Genomic DNA, 14,189 nt, shown 5'->3' with positions numbered 1-14,189 from the left:
TGATTGTTATTATCCATTTCCTACCAGACCATTTAAAAAAGTTCCATACGAAGGTAATGCAAACAACCAAGTTTTGGTTTTAGATCAGTAACTTGATAGTTTACTGGCCACAAAATAATATAACAAGTGAACGCACCTCATTCTACAAAGTTGCTTTCTGCAGGAAACCAGTGCATGAGAATGCCAAGGTGCATCACAGCAGGGATTAATTTGAACATGAGAGAAGTGGTTACCTACAGCAAATGGAAGACAGTAAATAAATATAAACCTTGAAAACAAAAGGCTTTGATCAGATAGGGGAATTGATGTCGGAAAAAAGCTTATCAAACTAAGAGCTGTCGTTCCCAGAAGTATGAAGACTCTGATAAGTACGCTACCAGTCTGAAAGACCTAACAGGGACTATATAGAAAACGTGCATAAGAGGAGAATGCAAGAGCTTAAACAAATGAGAAACTACCAAAGCAAGACTAATATCAAAGTGACCAGGGAGGGATTGTGCATAAATCTTATAATAAGACCACATAGAACCTTTGGTTTTTTTTTTTTTTTTGGTAGATTCATCATACAATGCATTTACGAATACACCCAATAAAATCAGAAAACACAAGCTCATAGAACCCTTCTTCATAAACAAAACTGATAATTACAGCAGCTCAAATATGTTATCCGTCAAGCACATGATATTTCAAACATGTATTGCAATGTTGAGATGACAAATCTAGGGGGCTCAAAACCAGACGAGGACTAGAGCTATATTTGGAGGTTTGTAATTTCAAAATCATGATTTTGTTCTTTTCCATGATAATAAATTTTAATTTTTAAATCTTGTTTTTTTTATTTTTGTTGGGTATAGTCTTGACATGTTCTAAAAGGCTGTTAGTTTTAAATAAATAAAAGATCCAAAAATAGAACTATCAGATGATAATGACAGAAGAAACATGAACTAAAAATTTATACTGAAAATAGAAAATTTCAACTTTGTAATTTTTTGGGCGTTCTTGCATGATCTCATTAAACAACTTAAACTCCCAATATCAGAAAATCAGGACTTAATTTCAAAAAACATGCAGATCATGGAATTACGTGATTTCGTTGTCCAAACATACCCTACATAACCATATAAATATAGGCCTTTAGGACAGATTTTCATCAGCAATAGTTACTTAAATATTTTGCTGCCAAGTCCACCTTTTGCATATTAAGGATGTCTAGGTACAGCATTACAAAATTCTGTTGATGAATGTTAAGGATTAGTTTCAAAATAAATAAAATATTATATTTGCACTTCACTACCTAACTATCTATTATTAAAAAAAAATATAGTACTGTATCAAAAAAAAAATATAGCAGTAAATCGCACAAAAAGAATAATCTAGTATCTCGCAGATGCATAATCATTTGAGGGTGAGAGAAGTTACCTCCACGAGATGAAGCTTTGAGGCACTGCTCAAGAGAACAAATGCAAAACAAAGTGAAGGGCATCATAAAAGGGATGCTTAATCATTACATGATCAACAATTATTAGTTCAATCAAATAGTGCTATCAGCAATACTCACAAGAAATGATGTTCTGGTTTTGAATCCAAAAGCCTTGATCACCATGGTTACCGCAACTGTTTTAACCATCACAACCAGTATGGCAGATGCGATCGACATGGTTCCAAAGAAAGTGCACATGTATGAGAATGCCAATGCAAGCAAGGAATAGCGCTGCAAAGAGGCTATGGATTGCTCTCACCTTGAAAGCAGGAAAGCAATAAAAATCTAATCAGTTATATTGTATCATACACCTGGCATAAGTATAATAAAATGTTCGAGCGTAAAGCAATCAATCTGCTTACCCAAATAATAAACTTGCAGTTCAAAAAATGAACTAGTACTGTAACAACCTAAGACCTCATCCAAAATGGCTAGTCGGAAGGTATTATTTGAGTTTCTTGATCCTATATAAGTACCCAAGATCTATCCAGCAAATAACCGATGTGGGACTAAACACATGTCCACACGGGTCCTCGCATACCTCCCTCGTTTAAGTCCTGACGTTCTCGTCAGGCTAAATATTCAAATCCATTCAAATTGAATCACAAATACCATGATCGGCCCGTGGCCAGCCCCAATGGACCCGTGCTATAGTGTCCCCTAGCCCACATAGGCTATGGGTCGGATTGGCTCTGATACCATTTGTAACAATCCAGGATTTCATCCAAAATGGCTAGTTGGAATGTATTATTTGGATCTTTTAATCCTGTATAAGTACCTATGATCTACCCAGCAAATAACCGATATAGGACTAAACATACGCCCGCACGAGTCCTCACAAGTATTGTCAATCAGCCCTAAATATGAAAAATTCACTTTAACTAAGCTCAAAATGTATAACTCAAACTCTGATAATATCATATTTATGATCAGCATGCTTCAATTATTCTTGTGTGAGTTGAATAAAGAAAATCGAGTGATGTCATAGTTGACACCTACCTTTTTCAAGAAGGCAAGTCAAAATCTACAAGTAGACAGGAGTTAACAAATTGCATCAACGAAAACATCCATTATAGGCCAGTATTTTCATCAGTAACATATTGTAAACTCTGAATTTCATAACAAAGATTTCTATGGCAACCCCAGAGGATGGAGTGAAGACCCCTCTTCTTCTCTCTCGCTTGATTATGATCAAGGAGCATCTGTAAATTATTGATGAATTAGAAAATCTAGTTGGGCTATACTACAGTGGTAATTAATGACATCAATATTCTGGCACCCTCTTCTCCCAAGGTTGAGGTAGTTTTATACCAAGGGGAGCTCTAGAAGTGGTACTGCTACATTTCTTTTACTGTCCCCAGCCTTTAGTTTTTCTGCAGAAGATTATGGCATCTGGATTTAATAAGAAGGTGCATAATGAGAATATTGAAACAATTACTTCCTAGAGTCTGATTTTTCCAGTCTGTTTGGCTTTGTTTAAAAAAGTGTTTTATAGCTTTTCAAGCAAAAATGTACTTTCTCAAAAAAAACAAAAAGGAATTTGGTAATATTATCCCTGAAGTGCTTCTACAAGAAAAATTCAAAAAAATACTTTTAGTCAAAGCTAGAGAACCTAGTTTCTAGCTTCTTCGCTTGCAAGAGCTTTTTGAAAAAACAGAAGCAACACCAAACATGCCCTTTTAGTTCCATCTTTTGGCCTTTTTATGAGTTAATGAAAGAGAAGTGTGAAAATAATTTAATCGTGTCCTGAAATGTGGATGTGCTCCTATACAGCTTGCAAATAAATCAACAATGTGTAGAATGAAATAGCTTAAAAAAAGATGAACAACAAATATCATACTGTAATAAGTATAAAGAATCTTAAAGATAGATCAAATCTGAATGGTATAATTTGACATAATACACGAAGGAGAAGCTCACCTGTTCGAAAGTATCCTGTGCAGAGTCAGTGGTCGATATCTTGACTCCTGCAACAAATGACCCCAACTCAAGACCTAGGCCTAACTTATCACTGCACTGAGTGAATTTATCATGGAAAATACACCAGGAGGGAATAATCATAACAACTGCCAGGCTTTAACAAGCTCTGCATTACAAAGGTAGAAAAGAAGATATTTTGTTTTGCTTGCTGTCTGGAAATCCTTCAGCTTAATGAGTTTGTCCAACAAAACAAAGTAAAAACGACATCAATTGAAGAGGTTATGCTGCAGTTTATGCTCAAGAAGTAACTATCTCTTAGGTTCATTGGGGTTGTGTTCATAGTAAGAAAGCTTGGAAAGCATTTAAAGCATAAACAGGATACACGACTGGAGTATTCAGTTCTGAAATCTGGAGACATTTGGGATGAAGATTAACAAGTTATTGCCTTCCTTCTGTGTTGTGGATTTCATGTTCCTAAAGTCCTTGTGAAGATTTAGCATGATGGAGCTCCTCCTTCTTAGGGTTTAAAATCTAGGTATTCCCAGATTTGATAGATGATATAGCTTGTGGACTATCAGGTTTGTATTCTAAAACAGAAAAAGAAAAGCTTTAATTAGTTAAACAGGGGAAAAAAGGCTAAAAGTGTGACATTTGGAATAAAGTACAGGGACGTGAGACTAAAAGCACAACAAAGAATGTAATAAGATTCCAGCAAAATCCAAAACAACAAAAATAAATTATTTGGAGCGAAAATATATGCAAGTTGACAAAATATTCACCATCGAAATAGCCTAGAATCATCGCCATGGGCTTGAAGCAGTTTATAACCTCAAAAGGAAATAGCGAGGGCAGAATGAGCTAGGAGACAAGTGTTTATCCTCTATGCAACAACGAAACTGATAGCTAAATTAATACTCCATAGTCTTTTATTATTACCCTCTTCTCAAGCATGAAGCATCCGCCTTCTTCCTCTCTCTTCTCTCATGAGTCTCAATCAACTGAACTCACCTAATCCATCGAACATGAAAGGGTTGGCTTGAGAACTGAACCATTGATATGAAATTTTATTTACATGTCAAATACTAGAACTGACAATAACTTGATTGGTGTTTTATGTTTTGATTGGCCTCTAGTGCTAACTGTTAAAGGTGCAAGTAGGTTTGAAAAGCCATATGCGATGTGAAGCCGTTTGCATGTATTGGAGTAAAGTTACAGAGAATGAAAATACTCTGGAAGTAGGAAGGTTCTCCAGGAGATAACTTCAGGAAAAATTTACTCAAGCATTCATGTTAGTACAGTAATTTTATATCGTTTATCGTGTTGACTGAAACTCTACACAATGAACATCTGACAAATTAATTCTATACAAGTTGCCCCAAATCAGCATGCTTCAGACAAGCTGAATTATTCTAAGGCTCAGATTGATTCAGGAAGCTTTGGTGAATTACTTTAGTGGCAAGACAAGAGTTCATGAGAATTTTTCACATTGATTTACTTCGCCATTAATTCACTTCACAACAACTTATTTCATTCTCCTTGTTGCTCAGTGTTTGCCGTCAAACAGAGATCAGAACCTATGAAGTCAAAGCAATTTTATTCACATTGTCAAGGTGCCATCAAGTCAATGAGAGGACCACTAAGAGGTTTTAATGTTATGCACCAACGATCATCCATAGGTCTGGTTTAATGCTCAACAAGAACTAGTAACAGATGCATACAATTTGCCGCATGATATTCAAAAGCCACCGAGGCTAAAAGATAGGGCTCATTTGTCTGCAAACTTAGTGCAATATTAACTTTAGATAGTGTTGTCAAGCTGAATTGAAGAAGCTCAGAGGACAGAAGGACATGTATAAGCAATAAAACATAAAAGTGAAGAAAATAACAAAACTAGGAATCCTTGACAATGGATCTGGTTGCTGAGCAATGCAAACAACAGTCAGAAGCTGAATGGGGATTAAAGAACCATTGCATCTTTTCTTAGATTTAACAGGATGAAAAAAAATTGAAGGATCTGTTATGTTGCTAAACAAGCCAAACAACTGGCAGCAGGTGAATAGATATCAAAGAATCTCTATTGCACCATCTTATGTTCCTTATTAGAGGTCAGAGATCCTTATGTATGGCATATACTTTGGTGGACTTCAATTTGATCCTATGTACCCTTCGGCGGGAGGAGAGCGAGGGGATTTAGGGATTTGAGGGAAGCATTGCGAAGAGAGGAGGAAGGGAGAGAGGAGAGGCGGGCGCTAGTTGGATATGGATTCAAGGGTGGGCTTTCGTGTTCAAAGTGCTAGTTGGATTGAGCCCCACCAAACCCACTTCAATCCTGACTTGGTTGGAAATTCTCAGAAGTTTGAAATTGTGTTTAAAAGAATTTTAAGCTTGGAACACATAACTGTCTTTGGCCCGCTATGTGTGTCTATGGGTTGGTAGGTTCAGTAAAATTTACATTTATTTCAATATAAGTTATCAGAATGAGAAGTTTGGTTTGGTTTTGATTTGGTATATGTGGTTCCAGAGACAATTACTGGCTTCAACTTACTATTGGGTAAGCATCTATTTCATCTTATTGTTTGAAAAAACAAATTAAATACATTAGTTAATAGATTGATTCCAAGAGAGTTAATATAGCTGGGTGACCGAGCTGCCGATTTGTCGGCTAGACATGCAGTTAGATTTGTGCTTGAGCCCGAGAGTATGTGGTCCTCACTGATGAGGGCCAAGTATGGTGCCTTGGCTATTGGGGTGCGAGCTGGTCGTCACCACTCACCGATCTGGAGGAAGATTTGCACTAGAGCAGGAGTGGTGCTTCCAGAGATTAGATGGATCATAGGGGACGGCCGGTCTATTGATGTGCTGGAGGATAGCTGGGTGACCAAGCTGCCGATTTGTCGCATGCCGACCATGGTGTATTCGTCGAGATTAGATGGTTGCAGAGTTAGCGAGCTGTTGACCTCAGAGGGGGGTCGATGGAGGAAGGAGATGGTCCGGGAGGTCTTTGGGGAGCAGCTGGCGGAGTCGGTTCTGTCTCTTCCGGTTCCCGGTGGTGGGGGGGCCGATAGGCTAGTATGGGTCCCGACGGGACGGACGCGGGTGCGTGCCAGTGATCTCCATGCATTGATCGATAGGGAGCCAGCTCGTCAGATTGAGGATGGTTGGATATGGAGGTTGCGGATTCACCCGCGAGTGGCGTTATTCATCTGGAAGGTGGCCTGGGGCTGCCTTCCTACGAGGAGCTTGTTAGCCCGGCGTGGCATGGCGGTCTCTTAGTACTGTAAGGAGTGTGCAGATATTGAGGAGACGACTGAGCATGTCCTTCTGCAGTGCCCTAGAGCCAGAGAGATATGGAGGAGGTCACCGGTCCTTCTACCCGACTCGATAGTCTCTGCGAAGGATATGATTCAGATGCTGAGAGCTTCCACGCAGAGCCCCCGATCCACAGAGGTAGGGATTTTGATGGCATACTTGTTTTACCACATTTGGTTGGACATGAATGCCAACCTATTTGAGGGGAGGAGGTTGTCCCCGAAGAAGGTGGTGGATAGAGCGACGCTATATGCGAGGGAGGTCCTAGTGGCTACCGTTCGATTTTCTTCTGGGATAGTCAGGGACACCTGGGGTACTCTCAACGCTGCTTCAGCGCCCCGGTTTGCCCTTGTTTCTTGGGTACCCCCACCTCTTGGCTATCTCAAAGTAAATTTCGACGATAGTCGGTCAGTAGATGGTATGGCTGGAGGGGTTGGATTTGTAATTAGGGACCACCTTGGCAGGTTGATAGCAACAGGTGGGCGGCGCACGCCAGGACTCACAGTGGTCGGGGCAGAGCTGCAGGCTGCCTGGGAGGGTATATTCTATGCGTGGCAGGTACTTGGTGTGGAACGGGTCTGCCTTGAGGGAGATTCATCTGTGGTTATCGACTGGCTCCGAGGGGCGGATCGGTTTGGGGATGGTCACCCCCTCATCCGGGAGACCCGTAGGGTGGTGCAGTTGTTGGGCGATGTTCAGATAGGACACGTGTTCAGGGAGGCGAACAGGGCTGCAGACTGGGTTGCCTCTTATGTTGCTCGGCATTCTGGGGATTTTACTTGGACGTCTGTCTCTGACGTTCACCCTTATTTGCATTTTTTACTTTCCCACGATTTAGCAGGTTGTACTCACGTTAAAGTTATATGAAATGCGTAGCCATTAAAAAAAAAAAAGAAAAAAAAAAAGTTAATATACATCTCATCTCGATATTAAAAAATAATAGTAATATCCATCATGTAATAATAAGACAAGGTGTAACTCGTGCAAATTTCTTTTGTAATATTTTTAATGTAATTCAATGAGACCTCCGTGGTTTAAGGAGATGTGACAAGATCTTTTGAATTTGCAATTCTTTATATACTTAAATGTCAAATCTTAAAGGTCATTCCAAGAAACTAAGATATATATATATATATATATATATATATATATATATATATATATATATATATATATATATATATATATATATATATATATATACACAAAGAATTTTGCACACAAGGTTTAACAAAAAGAATTTTGCAGTATGTAGTCACAAGACTTGGATTCTTACGTCAGGACCTCAACTTGCTGCTAAGCAAGTAAAATACAAAATTAGAATTTTGTAATTCAACAAGCCTCTGCACCTGTCGTTTTAAGAAGGTCCTACATTTGAGAACTAATAGAGTTCACAATTTTGGAGAATTAAGTTCCTTCCTTAATGTATCAATTATGTGACTTGAAAAATAAAAGGGAATGTATATCAAAGGTGCTCAAATTTTCTCCAGACATGAATAGAGAAGTTCAAATTAGGCCGGATTAAACAAAGTCTCATCCCAAGCCAACAAGTATTTTGCATTGGCCTGGGCCATGGTTTATGTAATCTGGGCTGGCTTTTGGTTTTAAAAATGTCAACTGATTTTAGGTCATGTTGGACTTAGGCCGAAAGTTTGGGAAATACAACAAACCTGAACCAAAGTTGTATATCGTAATTATATTCACAATTAAGCCCCCACCCAACCCTAACCTAGACATTGATTGAACCAATCTAACCCAACCCACATTATATGCTTGGGTCGAATATTTGGAGTTGGAGTGGCTTTTAGTTCTGCAACTGGATGTATTAATGGTTACGAAGAGCACTGTCTTGGCTATTTTTTACGACTCAATTGAACCTAGGTTGGCTTTCTCAACTTGAGCCAAAGCTTGCAATTTCAAGGAGCGACTTCTTTTACATTTGAACTCTGCTTCAACGTATCTTTTCCTGTATGTCTCTCTCTGGAAGGTTGAGATAGGATACCCCACTGTAAAGAAGGCTGTATAATAAGCAAGCTAATCACTCTAGGAACAAACAGTCTAGGGCTTGCCCCACACATAATGGTGAAAGGCTTGATGATCAAGCCAACGTTGTTAATAAATGAAGCACGGTACATCTCAAATAATATAATAGGTGGGCTATCTTTGCTTAATCATGTTTGCTTTCTAAACTATTCAGAGCAGCAGAAATATCACACAACTATTGATTTCGACCTGTTAAAATTTCCATGATTTATCACTTTGTATTGTTTAACACCCACTCTAGATCAAGTTAGGCTAGACAGCCCCATTCCAACTCCAACACACTAGTTAGTAGTCACTTATCATAGCATATCGGGTCCCGCGAGTCATTAGCTATCATGTGTTGAAACTACACCGATTAAATATTTTGATTGAAAATATACAGCGGATTGCAAGCACAAATGATTTAAAGGATTAGAAACTACCTCCAACTATCAAGTATGTACTTGTACGTGGCTTTGCATGGCGAGGATGATCATGCGTGGACAATCTGGCTCCCAACTTATTGTCGTGCTCTATATTCTCTTTCTGAGTTGATACGTGGCACGGTCATGCATTATACCATATGCACTACATGGCCATGTACCACATCAATAATCTCATCTTCTTTCTATAGACTCCATTTATTATATATTTATCTCAATGATTGACCCACAATAAGAAAACGAGATGATTGGCGTGGTGGATGACCATATTGGTATAATTTTTCGATCGCCAAGGTCCGCTCTTATGCTCTTATAGAAATTAGAATTCTAAAAGGCATAACACCATGATTACACAAATTGGGTCTGACGAGGCTTGCTCTTCAAAGTTCCACATGCATGAGATGCTCACGCCTAGCTGGGTGGCCACCCACCTCACATTCTACTTTCTAGCCAATTACGTGTGCATCCATCTTCTATTTGTCTCTCTAACTATAGCATAGAAAATTAGACGTGCTGCTTCGGAAACCAAACTTCTCCGATGGTCCACAGATCACACGCATCTTTTCCTCTTTCTGCCACGATTCTTCGCATTCCCGCGTCATATCAGAGCTACGTTAACAACATTTACTGTGATGACAATAAGGCATGGATCGTCACACTCCCATGGTTTTTTCTAAGAAAATAAAAGAATAATACAGAGAGATTAAAAAGAAGAGAGAATGATACGATTCTCACTTATTACTATTTCCTGAAAGAAAAAAATCTAACTTCCATTACAAAGAATTACTTGTAGATTTTTAATAGAAACTGTTCATAAATTACAAACTTTAGACTTTAGGCACCACAAAAACATGCAGCCGTCCTTCTGTAACCCATATCATGTAATCTCAAACATCATTCAGTCCCACGTTTCTCTCACCCAAGCACCCGTCCCACCGACTGCTTGGAGAACACCATACCCCGAGAAACCCACCCCACCCAAAAAGAAATCCCAGCTGTGACCAACCGACGCCTTCCCCCCCACATGGAGGTACGATGAGACTCACGGACACATCTATACGGGAACAGAATCAGCCGCCTGATTAGCGTACGAGGAGACAGTTTGCGCATCCGCATATAAATTCACATACACGCGCCCTGAACGGGATATATCTCTCCCAACGGCTCGATCGCCTTGGTCGCCCCCTACTCCTCATTCAGCGACGGCACGTGCCTACTCCGAGTACTGCTGCTGCTGCTGCTGCTGCAGCTGCGAAGCCCGTATCCAAACCCTGGTTATGTTAACCCACCATGGTTACTTTAAGCCCACACTCCTTCCTTTTATCGTCTCTATCGTCTCGCTGTTCCCCATTCCCCATTCCCTATTCTCCAGCCTCACCGCCCCTATCAACTCACAGCCCAACCACTGTAGATAGGTAGTGAGAGTGTAGTATAGAAAAAAAAGTAGCAGTAGAGAGAGAAAGAGAGAGAGCCCCTCAATGGCTTCTCTCCACCTCCCTCTGCTGTTCGCCTTCATGGTTTGGTTGGCCCCGGCGGAGGGGCACAACATAACGGCGATTTTGGACGGGTTTCCGGAGTACTCGGTGTACAACAGCTACCTGAGCCGGACGAAGGTGTGCGACGAGATCAACTCCCGGGAGACGGTGACGTCTCTGGTCCTCCCTAACGCCGCAATGTCCGCCCTCGCCGCCAAGCAATCCCTGGCCGGCATCAAGAACGCCCTCCGCCTCCTCACCCTCCTCGACTATTTCGACCCCCAGAAGCTCCATGATATCCCCCACGGCTCCACCCTCACCACCACCCTCTACCAGACCACCGGCAACGCCCCCGGCAACTCCGGCTTCGTCAACATCACCAACCTCCGGGGCGGCCGCGTCGCCTTCTCTGCCGCCGCCCATGGCTCCAAGCTCGACTCCTCCTACACCAAGACCGTCCGCGAGGTCCCCTACAACCTCTCTGTCCTTGAGATATCTGCGCCCATCGTCTTCCCTGGCCTCCTCGACGCCCCCTCCGCCGCCTCCTCCAACCTCACCGCCCTTCTCGAGAAGGCCGGCTGCAAGACCTTCGCCTCCCTCCTCGCCTCGTCTGGCGTCCTTAAGATCTTCCAGTCCGCCATGGATAAAGGCCTCACCCTCTTCGCCCCCAACGACGAGGCCTTCAAGGCCTCCGGCGTCCCCGATCTCCACTCTCTCTCCAGCGCCGAGCTCGTCACCCTCCTCCAGTACCACGCCCTCCCCACCTACACCCCCAAATCTTCGCTCAAAAGCGCCAAGGGCCGGATCGCCACCATGGCCTCCACTGGCGCCGGCAAGTACGACTTCTCCGTCGTCTCCCGCGGCGACGATGTCTCCCTCGACACCGGCGTCGACACCTCCCGCGTCGCCAGCACCGTACTCGACGACACGCCTGTCTGCGTCCTCACCGTCGACAACCTCCTCCTCCCCTCCGAGCTATTCGGCAGAGCGCCGGCCCCGGCGCCGGGGCCCGCGGCGCTGACGCCGTCCCCGTCTCCCCTCCCGGCCAAGGAGGCACCGGCACCGACCCCGAAGGCCAAGGCGCCCAAGCATAGGCATCGGTCCCCGCCGGCCCCGCCGACGTCCGCCTCCGAGGGGTCGCCGGTGGGATCTCCGCAGTCGGCCGCGGACAAGGTAGCGGACGAGAAGTCGGATGCGGTGAGGCTGCTGGGGACACTGTCGGCAGCCGCGGCGGTCTCCACGTTGGTGGCGCTGGCTTCCGTCTTGTAAGCCGAGCTTTTAATGGAATCTTAAGTGGATTTGAGTGGAGCGAGTGAGCGAAGAGCAGTTCATCATCGCTTTCTTTCTCACTCACTCTTCAACTCCATCTGTGTTCTCTCTGGTTAGCTGATTTTTTTTTTTTTTTTGTTAGTCGAGAGATGATGCTGTTCCTGGTTTTGTCTCGCACTTGGCATGTTCATGAATTTGTTATCTTGTTCTTTGTCTTCATTTATATTTGGATTTCTCATTATGAGAGCTGTCTATTTTAATCCATGATGTTGCTAGCTGAAAGGCACCGTTTCTTCTTCTACGTCTTATCACTCTTCGTTTTACTACTTTTTCCACGGAGATAATGGAAGACGACTGATAATTATTGTGCTTTTATATAATAATATTACATGTCTTCGTATATAAATAACAAATGCCCATAATATAACGGTAAAATGCCCATAATATAACGGTATAACGGTTGTTCTACGAAAAATTATATCTATATTAATTAAAAATAAAGTAAAATTTTAATTTTTTTTTTGTTATTAGGATTATGATTTATTTACATATTTAGCTATCAAGGATATTTTAGTTATTTTAATTTAAAATTATTAATTTTTATATGAATATATATAAAAAATAAAAATAAAAAAATATAATAGTAAAATAAGTTTTTTATAAGCTATACATGTAAACATTATTTTTGAAAAAATATTTATATAAAATTTAATATTTAAAAAAATATTTATATAAAAATTATATATATATATATATATATATATATATATATATATATGCGCGCACGTGCAGAATACATGTTTGGTCTAGAAGACTTCTTCATTTTTTTTCATCATTTATATATCTTGAATCACGGATAGTCCTTCCAATCCACCTGGGTTTCTCTAAATGTATTTTGTTAATGTGGTCGAGTTATTTTTCATAATGATAGGGCTGGCCTATATATCGAAGATCTGCTCATGCAGCCCGTAATTTTTTTTTTTTAAGTGACGTTGGGAGGGGGGATGTGCGTAATTTATTTTGGTTTTTATGATAAATGGGTTTTTGAAGAAATAAAAAGGATTGGAAGCTTTGTGGATATGAAGGGACCGGGGAGTGCAGCTGCACGTGAGACAGCAGCGGCGGGATCTCTCAGGAGGCCATGTGCGTGCCTAGACGGGGTGGGCCCACTCGCTTAGTCGCTTCTCTAACGGGCCAGGAATTTGAAAGATTATCCTGTATATGGATTTGAAGGACTATAGAAAAACCCTTTTTCTTTAATTTTAATAATACTGGCCTTTTATTTCAATAATGCGGGTTTTACCGTGGTTTGGTTCGATTTGGTGTTAGATTTTGTCGTGTTTTGAGGAGGATGGGGCGGGGGAAGAATCATGGTCTGTGGATATCATTCGCTTTTGGTCTCCCCTCTCTTTTCTTCCCACGTGGCTCCGGCTCGCGAAGCGCTTCGTCTTGATTTGATCTTTATGTCTCCCGCGCTCTCGTTTTATTGTTTTGGGATATATCATTTCATGTTGATATTTGAGATTTCTGTTTAAATTATTTTTGAATTATAAAAATTTATAAATAAAATATTTTTTTTAAAAAAATATAATAAATATTTATATTTTTTAAAAAATAGATACTAAGCCGTTTTAAAATGTATTATTTTCAAAAATTATTTTTTTAGAAAAAAAATATTTTGATGACAAAAATTATTTATGGTTAACCAAATAAGTCCATGTAGTATTCAACTAAGCTTATTAACATTTTTTTTACATGGATTGCTAATTATTCGATGGTAATACGCCGCTGTCGGTTACTAAGAAATGAAGGAGATTTCTTCAATAAGAAATTTGGCTAGGAGCTCAATGCTAAACAACGGTAGAATTGAGGGCTGTAAGGAAAAGGTAAAATGTTGCACCACTCATTCACGCAATCATAATTATTTATCAAATCCCTACCTTTTGATTTGTCAACTCATCAGTCGTTTTAATAATGGAAAAAGGAATGACACTCTTTAAATGCATTAAAGATGGACAGTAAGCATCATACTCTTATTCTCCTCCAGCGATGTTGTGATTATATTGGCTATGAGCATGGTCACAAGCTTCACATTCAGAAAATTTGGCAAGAGATATAGAATTAAAATTTTTGGAGAATAGTCGAAGATTTAACCAAAAGTTTAAAATATTAAAAAAAGAATGAAGAATGAAAATATCAATATATGTATATCTCAGTGCATTTTGAAATAAAACTATTTAAAAGAAAGCCATCAATATATGCAATAAAGAG

General features: G+C 40.6%; 1 protein-coding gene across 1 annotated transcript; it reads left to right on the top strand.

The window, feature by feature from the left end:
* The first annotated feature begins 10,518 nt into the window (after positions 1-10,518).
* Positions 10,519-12,180, top strand: LOC120110831 (fasciclin-like arabinogalactan protein 8). Its single transcript, XM_039126655.1, has one exon. The coding sequence runs from the start codon at positions 10,653-10,655 to the stop codon at positions 11,916-11,918; it is 1,266 nt and encodes a 421-aa protein (XP_038982583.1). The 5' UTR covers positions 10,519-10,652; the 3' UTR covers positions 11,919-12,180.
* The last annotated feature ends 2,009 nt before the right edge of the window (positions 12,181-14,189 follow it).

The sequence above is a fragment of the Phoenix dactylifera genome, chromosome 5 (assembly GCF_009389715.1).
Source record: "Phoenix dactylifera cultivar Barhee BC4 chromosome 5, palm_55x_up_171113_PBpolish2nd_filt_p, whole genome shotgun sequence".
Classification (NCBI taxonomy): Eukaryota; Viridiplantae; Streptophyta; class Magnoliopsida; order Arecales; family Arecaceae; genus Phoenix; species Phoenix dactylifera.
The sequence above is the reverse complement of the archived record's forward strand: the minus strand, read 5'-3'. Positions and strand labels throughout refer to the sequence as shown.